The following is a 13516-nucleotide window of genomic DNA, read 5'->3' on the forward strand; positions in this document are numbered from 1 at the left end:
TCTCTCCTTGGTGCTCACTGATATAACCCTGGTCGTTGCAGTTTTCTGCTGTTAGGAGCACCGGCCCGGGGTTTCAGGTAAGTCAATACAATCACTTGGGGGTGCCTAACATTTGGTGCAAGTGCTGCAAGCCTTTCCTTCTAATTTAAAGGATCCCCTTTAAGTCATTTCATATATCTGAAGGCTTTAACTGTATCGCATTTCTCTCATCTCAGAGGTATATTCATATACTTTTTCCTGAAGTGCTTCGCAGTGCAGACTATAAGGCCATTAATACTAAGCACTAAATTAGCCATTTCTATAGATATCTCCAGCTTCAGCAAGATGCCAGGGGACAGTCAGAAGCTGCATGTGCTGAAAGAGACGTGTAGAGATTTACTGTGGATTCCACCGTTCTGTCCACATGGGAGAAACAATCACATACATAGGAGAATAAAGAATGCAAAAAGGTTTTGGAAATTAAATATTTTACATTTCAGTAGGACTGCTTCCATGATCGAGCATACAAAGATAACGGCAGCAAGCTATTTCTCCTCTGCAAGCTTGGATGGAATTTATTGAAGTCAGCCTTGCGAAGAGTCTTTAAATGCTGATCCAGGGCGACCTAGAGAAAGTCAAAATTGTATTAAAGACCATTAAAACTGAAGCAGGACTTATCCTGGAACTACAGATATTTTGTCAGGTATTTTTGTTGTTGCTAAGCCATAATTATCAGTAGATATTCTGCACTAAGAAGATACTTGCACACAAATAATTGCCATAGTAGCAGTTGGTTGGTTATTAAAAAATGATTAAATATTAAATTATTAAAAAATTTACTTTTATTATGATGTAGAGAGTTATATTCTGAGACAATTTGCAATTGGTTTTCCTTTTTTAAATATTTTTATTTGTACATTTATTCAAAGTGAGAAACATAGTAGTACATTTTACATAAGGTTTTCATTTTTATTATTTGTGTGTTTTGAGTTATTTAGCTTTTTATTCAGCAGCTCTCCAGTTTGCAATCTCAGCAACATACCTATCATAAGCCTAACGGATTGGGTATATAGCAAGCTAATACAGCTGAAGTTGTCAGAATTCCTGGTTCCTCCTATATGCCAGTACTGGCATGTTCACTAACAAACACAGGCATCGGCTTAACTGTGGCTGGCTGTTATGGAGAGCTTATTTACATTTATAAAGTGAGTGGCTCATTTACATATTAAAGACAGGCCTAATTTGCATTTTTCAGGGAGTGACCCATTTACATTTTAAAGCAAGATGCCCATCGGGCATTTGCCCAAACCCTATAAGATGTATTAGAGCTCACTCTATTAAACTCACCAGACATCATGTCTCTCTACATGCAGAATTTGTGCAGGAAAAGGCAGTCATTTTGTTAGATTTTGTTTGTACTGGAATCAGGTATTTGAGTGGGGTCTAATACATCTGCTAGGAAAGGAAGCCCCTCCTATAAGATATATTGGATCATTCATCTCACACCCAACTGCTAAATGAAGACAGAATGAAGATTTATTAAGAAAGTTTCTTACTTCAGTATGAGGAAGTTTATATTACATTTTAATTTTTTGAGAAAGTTCCCCTTTAAAGGTGAACCACCCCTTTAAGAATTTTAATTTTTGTCTAAATTTTGTTATTGTGAGTTTATTCAAATTCAAATCCGCGAACATTGCGAACCCATCTCTGCCGAAAAATGGTAAGCGCTGGGAAAGGGTTGCAGCCTCAGGCGGCAGAGGGGTCAGGATCGCCCTCTGATCGTCCCCAGGCCCAGCTGGGACAACAGTGTTCCTTTAAGTCCTTTAAGGGGAGGCTCACAAAAATGGTTTAAATTGGGCTTCGCAATAGATAAAGATAGTTCACCTGCTAAGAATATAAATTCAGCATAGAAATAGTGAGTGGAGTTTGCCTTATACAACATAGGAACAATACAGAATTGTACGGCTTGCTTGAGAACATATCAGCAAAAGTCTCTAATACCTCCTATAGATGAGGGTGGGGACTACAGAAAATCTGCAGGCTGAAGCTACAAGTTAAAATGAATAGCAAAGAAACTATATGTAAAATATTCTACATTTACTTTTCTTCATTTAACTGTGCTAGTAGGATATTTCTTTTCTTGCTAATAAAACTATATGCTTCAACTCAAGGCACACAAAGGAAGCATTTTCACAAGGGTGCCTTAAATATATGGGATATATTTGTACAGATAAAACATAAATATTTTAAAAAGTCTGTTAAATACTTTAAAAATTCAAAATGTACTTAAAGGGGTAGTTCACCTTCAAACAACTAGTTATTTTCAGATAGATCACCTGCAATAACACCTTTTTCCAATTACTTTCTATTTTCTATGTGTCACAGTTTTTCTAATATTGAAGTGTAAAGAGTCATTTTTCCCCTTCTAAATCAGCTGTGGAAGGGGGGTCACCGACCCTGTAAACTGTTATAAATTTTTACATTTAGTTGATACATTTCTTATCTTTGTCCCTGCTGATCAGAATCTCTGGGTTTTATTACAGGCAGCGGTTAGAATTGATACAATAGTTGCTAATACTCCAGAGATGCTGCTGAGAAATGGATCAACTAAATGTTGCAAAATTGTAACAGTTCAGAATCTGCACCTGAATTACTGAGCTGCCAGACTCAAACACCAGAGACACAAACATTCAATTTAGAATTTTGAAAAACAGGAAAAAATAAATAATGGAAAGTAATTGAAAAAAGTCTTTATTTCTGGGGAACAATCTGAGAATCATACTTATAATAATACTTATAATACAGCTGCATTATCTTAGGAACCAAAGCATGGATGCAGATGCTTTCAATATTTTTTTATACGCTTTTTTTCTACTACTGTTTCCTTTATTTTGGCTATTACCTATCTATGCTTCTACACCTGCCAAAATACCCTTATCTCTATTTAACCTATTGGCAAAGAAGTCTATCCTTGAGATTTAGACTGTAGAGCACCTTGACAATTGCAGACTATGACACACATAATAAAAGATATTTGGCACAAAGAAAGTCAAATATCGGCAACAATAATGGAAATCCTTACTGTGATATTAAAAGCAGGGAAGGCTGATTTCTGAAGTCTTTTTTTAAAAGACCGAGCCTGAAAGGAAGAAGAAAAACAAGAGAGTTGGCATTAATAACTATTCCTTTTTTATAGACACTGTATAAAGAGCAGCATGAAAAGGTTTTTGTGAAATAATCATATTAAGCATGCAACTTAATATGTACTGTATTCATTACTAATCAGCCTTATATTGTGACATATATATTCTATATGTACTGTATATTGTGAGTGGGTCCCTTAGCTCAGTAAGTGACAGCAGCACAGAGCACTAAAGCTAGGAGAACTAAAGCTAGAAGTAGCTAGAAATGTTGTACATTATGTTTAGTGATTTGTTACCAGCCCAAGGCAACCACAGCCCTTTAGCAGTAAAGATCTGTGTCTCCAAAGATGCCCCTGTAGCTCCCCATCTTCTTTTCTGCTGATTCACTGCACATGCTCTGTGCTGCTGTCACTTACTGAGCTTAGGGACCCACTCACAATATACAGTACACATAGAATAGAAATGTCACTATATAAGGCTGATTAGTAATTAATACAGATAATTACTACATGGCAGCACAGAAACCAGTGCAACTAGCATCAGAATTTAATAATCAGCCCTGTAGCATCATCTTATATTGCAGGCCAACCTCATTTTCTGCTGGATAATTAGTGACGAGCCCTAAGCTTCGCTTCTCAACAGCTGCTCAGAGCCCACTGAGCATGTGAGTGTCACAGACACTTTCCAAGATGGTGACCCCCTGTGACAAGTTTGAAGTCCTGGATCATTGCTGCTATTGAGAAGCTAAAACTTTAGGCTGGTGCAATAAGTTCACTATATAAAATATGGCATTTTTAGCCATATCCACCTTTAAAGGCCCAACATAGTTGCTCAAACGGGGAGCTCTCTCTCAGTGCAGGCAGCTTAGCACTGGCTAGAAAATTCTTCTGGACCAAATAGTATTGTTTTCCTCAACTTGACTGTGGGCTCTATTAACATGCCCCTCCAGGAGAGAAAAACATTTTTGATAAGGGCTCTTTAAAGGCAAAAGAGTTCATTTAGGACCACAAGCATAGTTGTTATTGCACAAACATTCCACGCAGTCAGTTGTAAGTAAAACTGAACACTTAAGCAACAGATACTGTGATATAAAGTGGCATATTAAAAAATCTTACCAAACTGGAATATATATTTAAGTAAATATTGTCATTTTACATCTCTTGCCTTGAACCACCATTTCGGGATGGTCTCTGTGCTGCCTCAGAGATTACCTGACCAGAAATACTGCAGCTCTAACTGTAACAGGAAGAAGTGTGGAAGCAAAAGACACAACTCTGTCTGTTAATTGGCTCATGTGACCTAACATGTATGGTTTGTTTGGTATGTTCGTGTGCACTGTAAATCTTAGGATCTCAGGGGGCGGCCCTTATTTTTTAAAATGGCAATATTCTATTTATGATTACTCAATGGCACATCCACAAGAAAAGTATATTATTGTGAAAATGGTTTACATATGAGTAGTTTTATGCAATATATTTTATAGAGACCTACATTGTTTGGGGGTATAGTTTTCCTTTAAGGTACTTGCATCAAAAGGCCTTTTTTGCACTTGTATATGGTAGTACTCTGCACTGCTCTGTCCTTCCTGCCTCCCGTCACGAATCGTGGACAGTTATGTCTATTGACTCAGAGGAACCGTGAAACTACTGCCACCTCAGGAACAGGTGGTAGCTCTAGGGTCCTCTCAGGGCTTGACATCAGTAGATGCAGTAGACTTGTGGCTAAGGTATCTGACGCACACCAGAAAGTGGAAGTGGAAAAATGTCAGCACAATTGTGTCCAATCTACACTGAAGTGCAAGCTCAGTTGTGTTAATTTTGACTTAAGCGCAGCTAAAGAGTAGTAAATAAAGACATTGGGGATCAGCTTCAGCATTACAGTACAGCAACAAATTAGAAGTTCTATAGCCCCCTCCCCAACCAGATAATCACCCCTTCAGTGACGCATCAAACAACAGTAAAGTTTAACCCTTCCAGTGCCAACCACATTTTGCACTTCATTTGGATTTTGTGTTCTATCCCTTTAGGGGCATCCCTGGAGGGTAAAAAAAAAAATCCAAGGATCATTTACGTCTGCCTAGTGCAGCTGCAGTCTCTCAAAATCATGTGCAATCGTTGCAAACGTATTCCGTTCATTATAGGCACTTGCATAAAAAGGTGTTTCATGCACTATAATAAAGCTATAATCCATAATAATAATAAGTGGTATCTATTTAATCTATTTAATCTATTTTGTATAGATTTTTATTTAAAAAAATAGGTTTAGGGCAGAGACACACAGGAAGATTCGGGGAGATTTAGTCGACTGGTGACTAATCGCCTCTTCTTCGGGCGACTAATCTCCCCGAAAAGCCTTCCCAGCGGCTAGAATCTAAATCACCGGCGGGATGGCACTCGGAGTGCTTCGTTTTCCGAAGTCGCCCAAAGTTGCCTGACAAGGAAACTTCGAGCAACTTTGGAAAACAAAGTGCTCCGGGTGCCACCCCGACGGTGATTTTGATTCTAGCCGGCGAGAAGGCTTTTTGGGGAGATTAGTCGACCGAAAGAAGAGGTGATTCGTCTCTGCGTGTGACTCTGCCCTTAAATATGAATACCGATTTTTGGGCTGTGGATATAAGAAATACCTGGACATGGGTAGATGTCCATTATTGACCCATATTATTCCCCACTGCCTCTTCCTACAACCCTAATTTCTTTTATACATAGAAACCAGTACTCACCAGTGACAGGGCTTTAAATAACACCATCACACTACTCTGTTACCAGGGAAACAGGAAATGTTCTATAAATCATATTAGGAGATATGTTATATCACAGCCCACATAGATTTCATGGCAAAAAAAAAGAGCTCACCTTGTACCTGAACTAATCAGTGTGTTTCTATTAAACTCCTGAAGCTGGAAAGCAATTAACTGGCACAACAAAACAACAAATTGTAGAAAAACATAATGAAAAGGAATATGTTTATTAGAAATGTTCATTTGATGCCGTAGTTAAGAGTGTGTATGCAGATCTGTGTTCAAAATAATGTTATAATACACAAAAGCCATGAATATCCTGTAAATTATATCCTTATAAACGGTGAGTTCTGATGTCATCAGTTATAAACGGTGAGTTCTGATGTCATTTCTGTCACATGACTCGCTGAAACTTGTGTATTATAATAAATAAAGTACCCCCAGTTGTAAAATATGAGGATATTAGAAGTTACCTCGGAGTTCCATGACCTGTATAAAAACACTCGGCCTTCGGCCTCGTGTTTTTATATGGTCATGAAACTCCTCGGTAACTTATAATATCCTTATATTTTACAAGAGGGGGTACTTTATTCACTATATAATACACAAAATCCATGAATATCTTGTAAATTATATCCTTATAAACGGTGAGTTCTGATGTCATCAGTTATAAACGGTGAGTTCTGATGTCATTTCTGTCACATGACTCGCTGAAACTTGTGTATTATAATAAATAAAGTACCCCCAGTTGAAAAATATGAGGATATTAGAAGTTACCTCGGAGTTCCATGACCTGTATAAAAACACTCGGCCTTAGGCCTCGTGTTTTTATATGGTCATGAAACTCCTCAGGTAACTTATAATATCCTTATATTTTACAAGAGGGGGTACTTTATTCACTATATAATGAACTAGGTGTAAACTCACAAGTAGGTGATTATAACATTCCCATCCCTGGCACAGCCAAGCTCATACTGGGGTTGGCGGAAAATATCACAGTTTATGTTATTTACACAGGCAAACTTCACTAAGGCTTGACTACGGGTAACTCTTCTTCAGTCCAGAGAACTTTCTCCACCTCAGGCCCTTACTGAGCCCTTCTGCCTTAGGTCCTCCAGAAGTATCTCTCTTCTGGTGTGGAGTCCAAAAAACAGAATGTGCTCCCTCCCAAAATATATACAGTAGACCACTGTTTCCAAACCAGTGACTTATGATGAGCAACATGTTGCTGACCAGACCCTTGGCTGTTGCTCCCAGTGGCCTAAAAGCGGGTGCTTATTTTTGGATTTCTCGCATGGAGGAAAGTTTTGATTGCATAAAAATCAGATGTACTGGCAAACAGAGCCTCCTGTAGAGCGAGAGTCCACATAGGGGCTATCAAATAGCTAATAATAGATGTTGTACATTATTATTTGAGCATCCACAGCAGTGGATTCACTGCACATGCTTTTAAAAAAAAAACTTTTATGGGGGGCCCTGGCGCCAATGTTTTTTTTTTAATTTATAGGGGGGCCTGGTCCCCAATAGCTTTTTATAACTTGTGTGTGTGGGGGGGTTACCTTTCTTAGTGCTGATGTCTGTGTGGTCTTTTTACTGTGATGTGGAGTGGGCGGGATCTGGGACGGGGCTGTGGCCAGTGGGCAGGGCTTTGGCCAGTGGGCGGGGCTTTGGCCCCGTGATTTCTAACGGCGACCCTGCCTGCTCCTACTAGCTTGTAACAGATGCTTTTTCAGTAGGTAACTATTACCTACTAAGCACTGCCACCCAGGGCCGGACCGGCAATCTGTGGGTTCTGGCAAATGCTAGAGGGGCTGCTGTAAGGTCCCACAGACAGTAATTTTAGTTTATTTAGAGGGCTGGTGGCAGACTATTTGGGCCTCGGAGTACTGAATCCCAGGGCCTATTTTGACTCCCAGTCAAGTGCCGCAAACACTTGTTGAGCAACTGCAATGTCAGTCTATGGGGGGCAGAGATGGGCACTTCCATGCTTTGTTGGTCTATGTATTGTGCTTAACTGCCCTGTGAGCTACAGCCTTAAGGGGGAGAAAACAGTGGATGCAGGTCCTGCATAAAGGTCAGTTAGCGTACTATGTTGCGTGAATACTTATTTGCTAACATACAGATGTCCAGCTAAATGTGAGAGCAATGAGTTTCTTACCAATATATTTCTATAAACCCTAAACATCGGCTGATTTGTTCTTTTACTACTTTATTTCATCGGAATGGTTAGTGGCAAGTCGGGAGATCTTTGCATCTATGGCCAGCTTAAACCTGGTGTAGATGGCATCTTCTTACAGAAACAAACACCCTATAGAAAAGGGCCTACAGGCAGTGGTGTGACTAGATAGCACTGGGACCCAAAGCAAATCATTTTTCCCCAAAATGTCTAGAGGTTTACCGGTTATACCAATATATATTGAAATTGTATATGAATTATGGCCCCTATACCTATATCTGCAGCGGCAGGGTCTGCTTCCTCTGTAGTTACACCTTCTTGTAGGCCAGAGCCACCAGGGAGCACAGGTTGCTGGCCAACCCTAACAGTTTTACTAAGTTGCTGTTAATTTCTCTAACTCTGTATATTGCAGGTTTATGAATATATTGCTGCAGTTATCAATCATTTGAATTATAATATACACATGAATGCCGATTCTTGGTACCTGGTATAGATATAGGTACACACACACACCCACACAAAAAGCTCACTGATAAGGATGGAATCAGTACTTACCTGCAAGGGGGCCATTATTAGTTACATGTTTTTTTTTTGCAGAACTCACACAGATGTATAGAACCAAATACAACTCTATCTGTTCTTTAAAAAGGCCATCTTATCTTAATGCTTTATTCATTAGAAACAATGCAGCAACTGTGATTCAGAAACTATTATGAATCACTGGCATTAAGCTGCAAAGTGGCAGTTACATTCAACAAACATATATATGCGCTCTGCATAGAAATTAGTGGGACTAAAATATTAGAACTTGAGATTCTGACTAATGGTTAGAAAACTTGTGCATAGTAATGCTTGGTGCACAAAGGACAATTTTTATATATAAAGAGTTAGGTGTGTGGGCATAGCCAGCATACCTTGCAGTGCTATGTAATTACAGTCATGTGAAAAAGTAAGGACACCCCATTAATGTTTTTTCTTTCTTAACATATGTTGACACATTAATACTGGATCTTCATTCAAACAGTATAGAAAGATAAAAGTGATGTAACTAAATATAAAAACAATGAAATACAAACACAAAAATGAAAATGTAAGTACAACCTGTGGAAAATGCACAGCCTTACCTTATATTCCTGGTATTGTCCCTCAGGCGAAACAATCTCTAGTACACATGTCTTACAATGATCTACAACTCTTTGACATGGCCATTCCAGAACCCTCCAGCCAAGAACTATCAGAATATTTAGGGTCATTTTGTCATCATAAAAGGTCCACTTACAGTTGAGCTTCAATCATCTTTTCATAGTGGATTCTATGATGGTAAACTGCCCAGGCATTGGTACAGCAAAACAACACAAACTATACAATATACACCAGCATGCTTTACATTAGGTTATTAGGTCCTTCTGGTGAAATGCTGCCTCTTGTTTTGGCCAAACATGTCTTCTGGTAGAAAAAAAATGCTATTTGCTTTGCCTTTTACTGTCCAGAGCACATTGTTACTGGTGTCCATGGGTGTCATGAAAATGACCACACAAAAGTATGCAAGAGCACTGGAGAGTAGCCCAGGGGAATCGTTTCAATTTATTTTGTAAGTCCAGTGGTAACACAGCAGTCTATGGATAACAAAATAGGCAGTTCCGAAGTCCAATAAAAGTCTATCCACAGTCCCAAGAAAAGATAATGGCCAAAAGTAGTGAAGCAGTACAAACAATGTGCAGAAGACCTTTTCCCGATCTCTGAAGACCAACTCCAAGTCTCTCTTGGTGACTCTTTTTATGCCCCTACTGGCCCGGCCACTGAGTAAAGGTGGCCATACACGGAGAGATCCGCTCGTTTGGCAATGTCGCCAAACGAGCGGATCTCTCTCCGATATGCCCACCTTGAGGTGGGCAATATCGGGCTGATCCGATCGTGGGCCCTAGGGCCCAACGATCGGATCCTAACGAACGGGAACGGCAGATCGCGGGACGGCATCAACGAATGGATGCGGCCGCGAACCGACGGGATTTTTAGTCCCATCCGATCGAGATCTGGCCGACTTTTGGCCAGTTCTCGATCGGGGAAGCCCTTCGGGGGCCCCCATACACCGGCCAATAAGCTGCCAACTCGGTCTGTCTGCAGCTTTTATCGGCCCGTGTATGGCCACCTTAAATCCCCATTGTTCTCATGCAGGTGTGTGGAGATGTATTGGAGCCTAGGTGACTATATTATGTCCCACTGCTGGTGCTGCCTACTGTTCCTCTGCCTATTGTCAGGTGCAGACTTCTTGGAACCTTGAATATCTCCTAAATCCTTTCAGAATTTAGAAAGAAATAAAATCAGTATCTTCAGTGCTTGTCACAGGTCCGTCACAATGGGCAAACTTTATTTTACCCTAATGTTCTCCAAAGGTTTCCTAGTGGCACACCTCCCATGAATATTATTTGTAAAACTGGTAGACTCATGCACTTTGACATCAATAATGGCAAGAGCTACCTTCAGCATCTTGGGTTCTGTTGTTGGGCTGACGTTGCTGGGATGGCCTTGGCTTGCCAAGGTGGCAGTTTGGTTTTTTTGTTGTGGATGATATTTTTGACAGTGGAATGATTGATTTTCCAGTCTGACAATGTTTTGAAATACCTTCCCAGATGCATAGGAATCTCTTACATCCTTTTGAAAAGCATCAGAGAGCTCTTTCAATTTGGACATGGTGCTACAACGCAGACTTCAACAACAAAGAGCAAAACAAACGAAATGTCTGAGGTTTAAATAAGATACATTTCTTCAAGATCCTCCCTGAGAATGTTCTAATCCTTTGTACCTGATCTGATGCACTTGATTCTATATGGATGGCACGTACTTTTATACAACTAGTAATGCTGAAAAAGTCCACAACTAGCCAAGAGGAAAACTGGGTCAGCAGGAAACGACATAATGGCCCAAGACAATGTTCCCCCTTAGCTGTGTGCTCGTGCGAGCACACCCAGATTTTAAGGCCAGCTCACACAGTAAATTGTGGGTGGACAACGAATCTTTTGTAAGAACACATCTATTTCAGACCTGAGCACACAGGTTTTGAAAGTGTGCACACAATAATATTTTTGCACACATGTCCAAGAGACACTGGCCCAAGAAGGTCTTTGTTTCCTGACTCATGCTGATCAATATCTAAACATGATGTCCACATAGTACATCCCCATTTAGAATGTGATCAATAACCCAAGGACCAAAGGTTTGGGTCAGCTGGGTCACAACATGAATGACCAGACTGGACAAAAATCAGCTCATTTGGTGACCAAACAAACAAATGTTGGGTCAGCTTTTATTCTGGCTATATCAGCTATACTGTATATTCTGGTTATATATTTTCTTATTCTAGTAAATACAATGCTCATCTCAATGAATGTTGCCTGTAATAAACCACATTTGCTTGTTATGTGACTCCACCAACAAAAGCACCAAGAGAAATATTCTTTTCCAGGAAAGATGCACAAGGTACCTATAGTTCATTTAATGATACAGGTATCAGTCGTTGTGCAGAATTAGCAGAACAAAAACACAGATTTAAAGCTATGAACTTGCACTTTGCAAACACAATTATGGTATTGATCTTCTTCCTTTATTCTCTGTTTCTTTTACAGACCCTAATTACCCTCTCTGAATAACATTGAACCATTCAGAAAAAAAACACCATTCTTTCCTACCCTATATTATACATTTGTCCTTCATTTCCACAATAATGTTTGTAGCAGCCAGGCATGGGTGAATGGCCTTTAATGAATATGTGATGCAACCTCACTGAGCTAAATAGAGCTCTAAATGCATTTACTAATAACGCACTACTTGTACAGGTCTATAGAAGCTGTGGATGGAGATCCTACAGCAACTAGTTGTCCATTACTGGGTCTGACAAGTAAGAAAGCCAAGACAAGAAACATCTGCTCATCTGGGGGAATCATATGGTGATGCAGAAACAATAGCATTTCTTCTCCAAGTTTCCTGTGCCCATAAAGACTGACAGTGAGCACAATGCATATGGGTGGGTGGGGGTAAGACAATAACCACAGGAGTTCCTACACTGTGGGACTGGCATTTTAGGAATAACCAAACCAGTGGACTAACATGAGCCTAAAGAACAATACAGTCTTTGATTTTGCTAGAACTACTGAGGAGAGGCTTATTTGGCCACATTTTTATAAATCTGTCATTTTTATGATCTAAGGGGTACCAGACTATATATTGGACTGCAAGACGACCATTATGGTATTAAAAGAAAAGTATAGAAAAATGTACAGTGCTGAAATACTTATGTGTTCTAGGTGAACATGGGCTTGGCTGGCTAAGTCAAATATGACTTCTTTGGCTTTTTTCTCCAGGCTGCCTCTGATGAAATCCTCCTGTGAAGCCCCGTGCTGAGAGGGGGAAACATTAATTACCAACTTCATCTTAGCAAGGTTACAGCTTGATCTATAGCAGAACAAATGCAAGGGTTGAGTCATCACCATTCCCCTACGTGGCAAAATGAAGACCGATTCAACCTTCTTTGGGAAGCTATATAAGAATTATCTGAGCAAAACACTGAAATTAAAGAGGGGCTACCAACAAGTAACTCTAAGCACTACCCTCCTACTCCAAATGTATTTTTTAAAGGTCATGATTTTTATGGTTTTCTTTTGTTTCTCGATTACACGGCTTACATTGCAAATAATTCGCTCTACCATTTACAATTTTGTTCTTGAACCAGCAAATGTATTTTTTTTAGCTGTAATATTGGTGTGGAGGCAGCCACTTTGGTGCATTGTGTCTGATTCTGAGCTTCGAGAAGGAGCCAACACTTCAAGATGGAACTGCTTTGAGGGAGCTATTGTTTCCCTAGTGGTAGACATGAAAATAGCACCCAAGAAGGAAAAGCATGTCTCATGTCTACTACTAAGTGGGGCTATAGCAATGTAAATAAGTCCTTCAGCAGAGGTGTCAGGTAGCTGCTATCTGGTTATCTGCCCATTGTTCTGTTGATGTGTTGCTGATGGGCTGATGGTGAGGGAACGGGGGGGTGTTATCACTCAACTTGCAGTGTAGCAGTAAAGGGTGACTGAAGTTTAAAATAACGTGACCTAAGGGCACCTGGGAAACTGACACTATGTGTAGCCCCATGCCAGATTTCAAAATTAAATATAAAAAAATCTGTTTGCTTTTTTAAAAAACTGATTTTAATGCAGAATTCTGCTGGAGCAGCACTTTTAACTAGTGCATTTTGGAAAAAAAACAGTTGTCCCATGAAAGTATCCTATGAAAAAGTAGAACAGTGCCAACCTTGGGGTAGGAGGTTAGTGAGAAGACTTACAGGGGGTACCTAATAAATTGGCACTCCCAGTGATTTCAAATGTCCTTCTTTAATAGAGATGCATTTTCCAACCTCAGCTATTATGGTGTGCATGTATGATTAATGCATTGCCTTGTCGTAAAGAGATTCATGTTTATTCATACATATAATATTAT

At 39.7% G+C, this 13516-nt stretch overlaps 1 protein-coding gene across 1 annotated transcript; it reads right to left on the bottom strand.

The window, feature by feature from the left end:
• Positions 1-210: 210 nt before the first annotated feature.
• Positions 211-12462, bottom strand: LOC108719748 (NADH dehydrogenase (ubiquinone) complex I, assembly factor 6-like). Its single transcript, XM_018268907.2, has 3 exons — positions 12316-12462; positions 3062-3118; positions 211-604 (listed from the first exon to the last, which is right to left on the bottom strand). Exons 1-3 carry the CDS (start codon positions 12460-12462, stop codon positions 476-478), a joined length of 333 nt encoding a protein of 110 aa, XP_018124396.1. The 3' UTR covers positions 211-475.
• Positions 12463-13516: the final 1054 nt, after the last annotated feature.

This window comes from Xenopus laevis, chromosome 6S (genome assembly GCF_017654675.1).
Source record: "Xenopus laevis strain J_2021 chromosome 6S, Xenopus_laevis_v10.1, whole genome shotgun sequence".
NCBI classification, from domain to species: Eukaryota; Metazoa; Chordata; class Amphibia; order Anura; family Pipidae; genus Xenopus; species Xenopus laevis.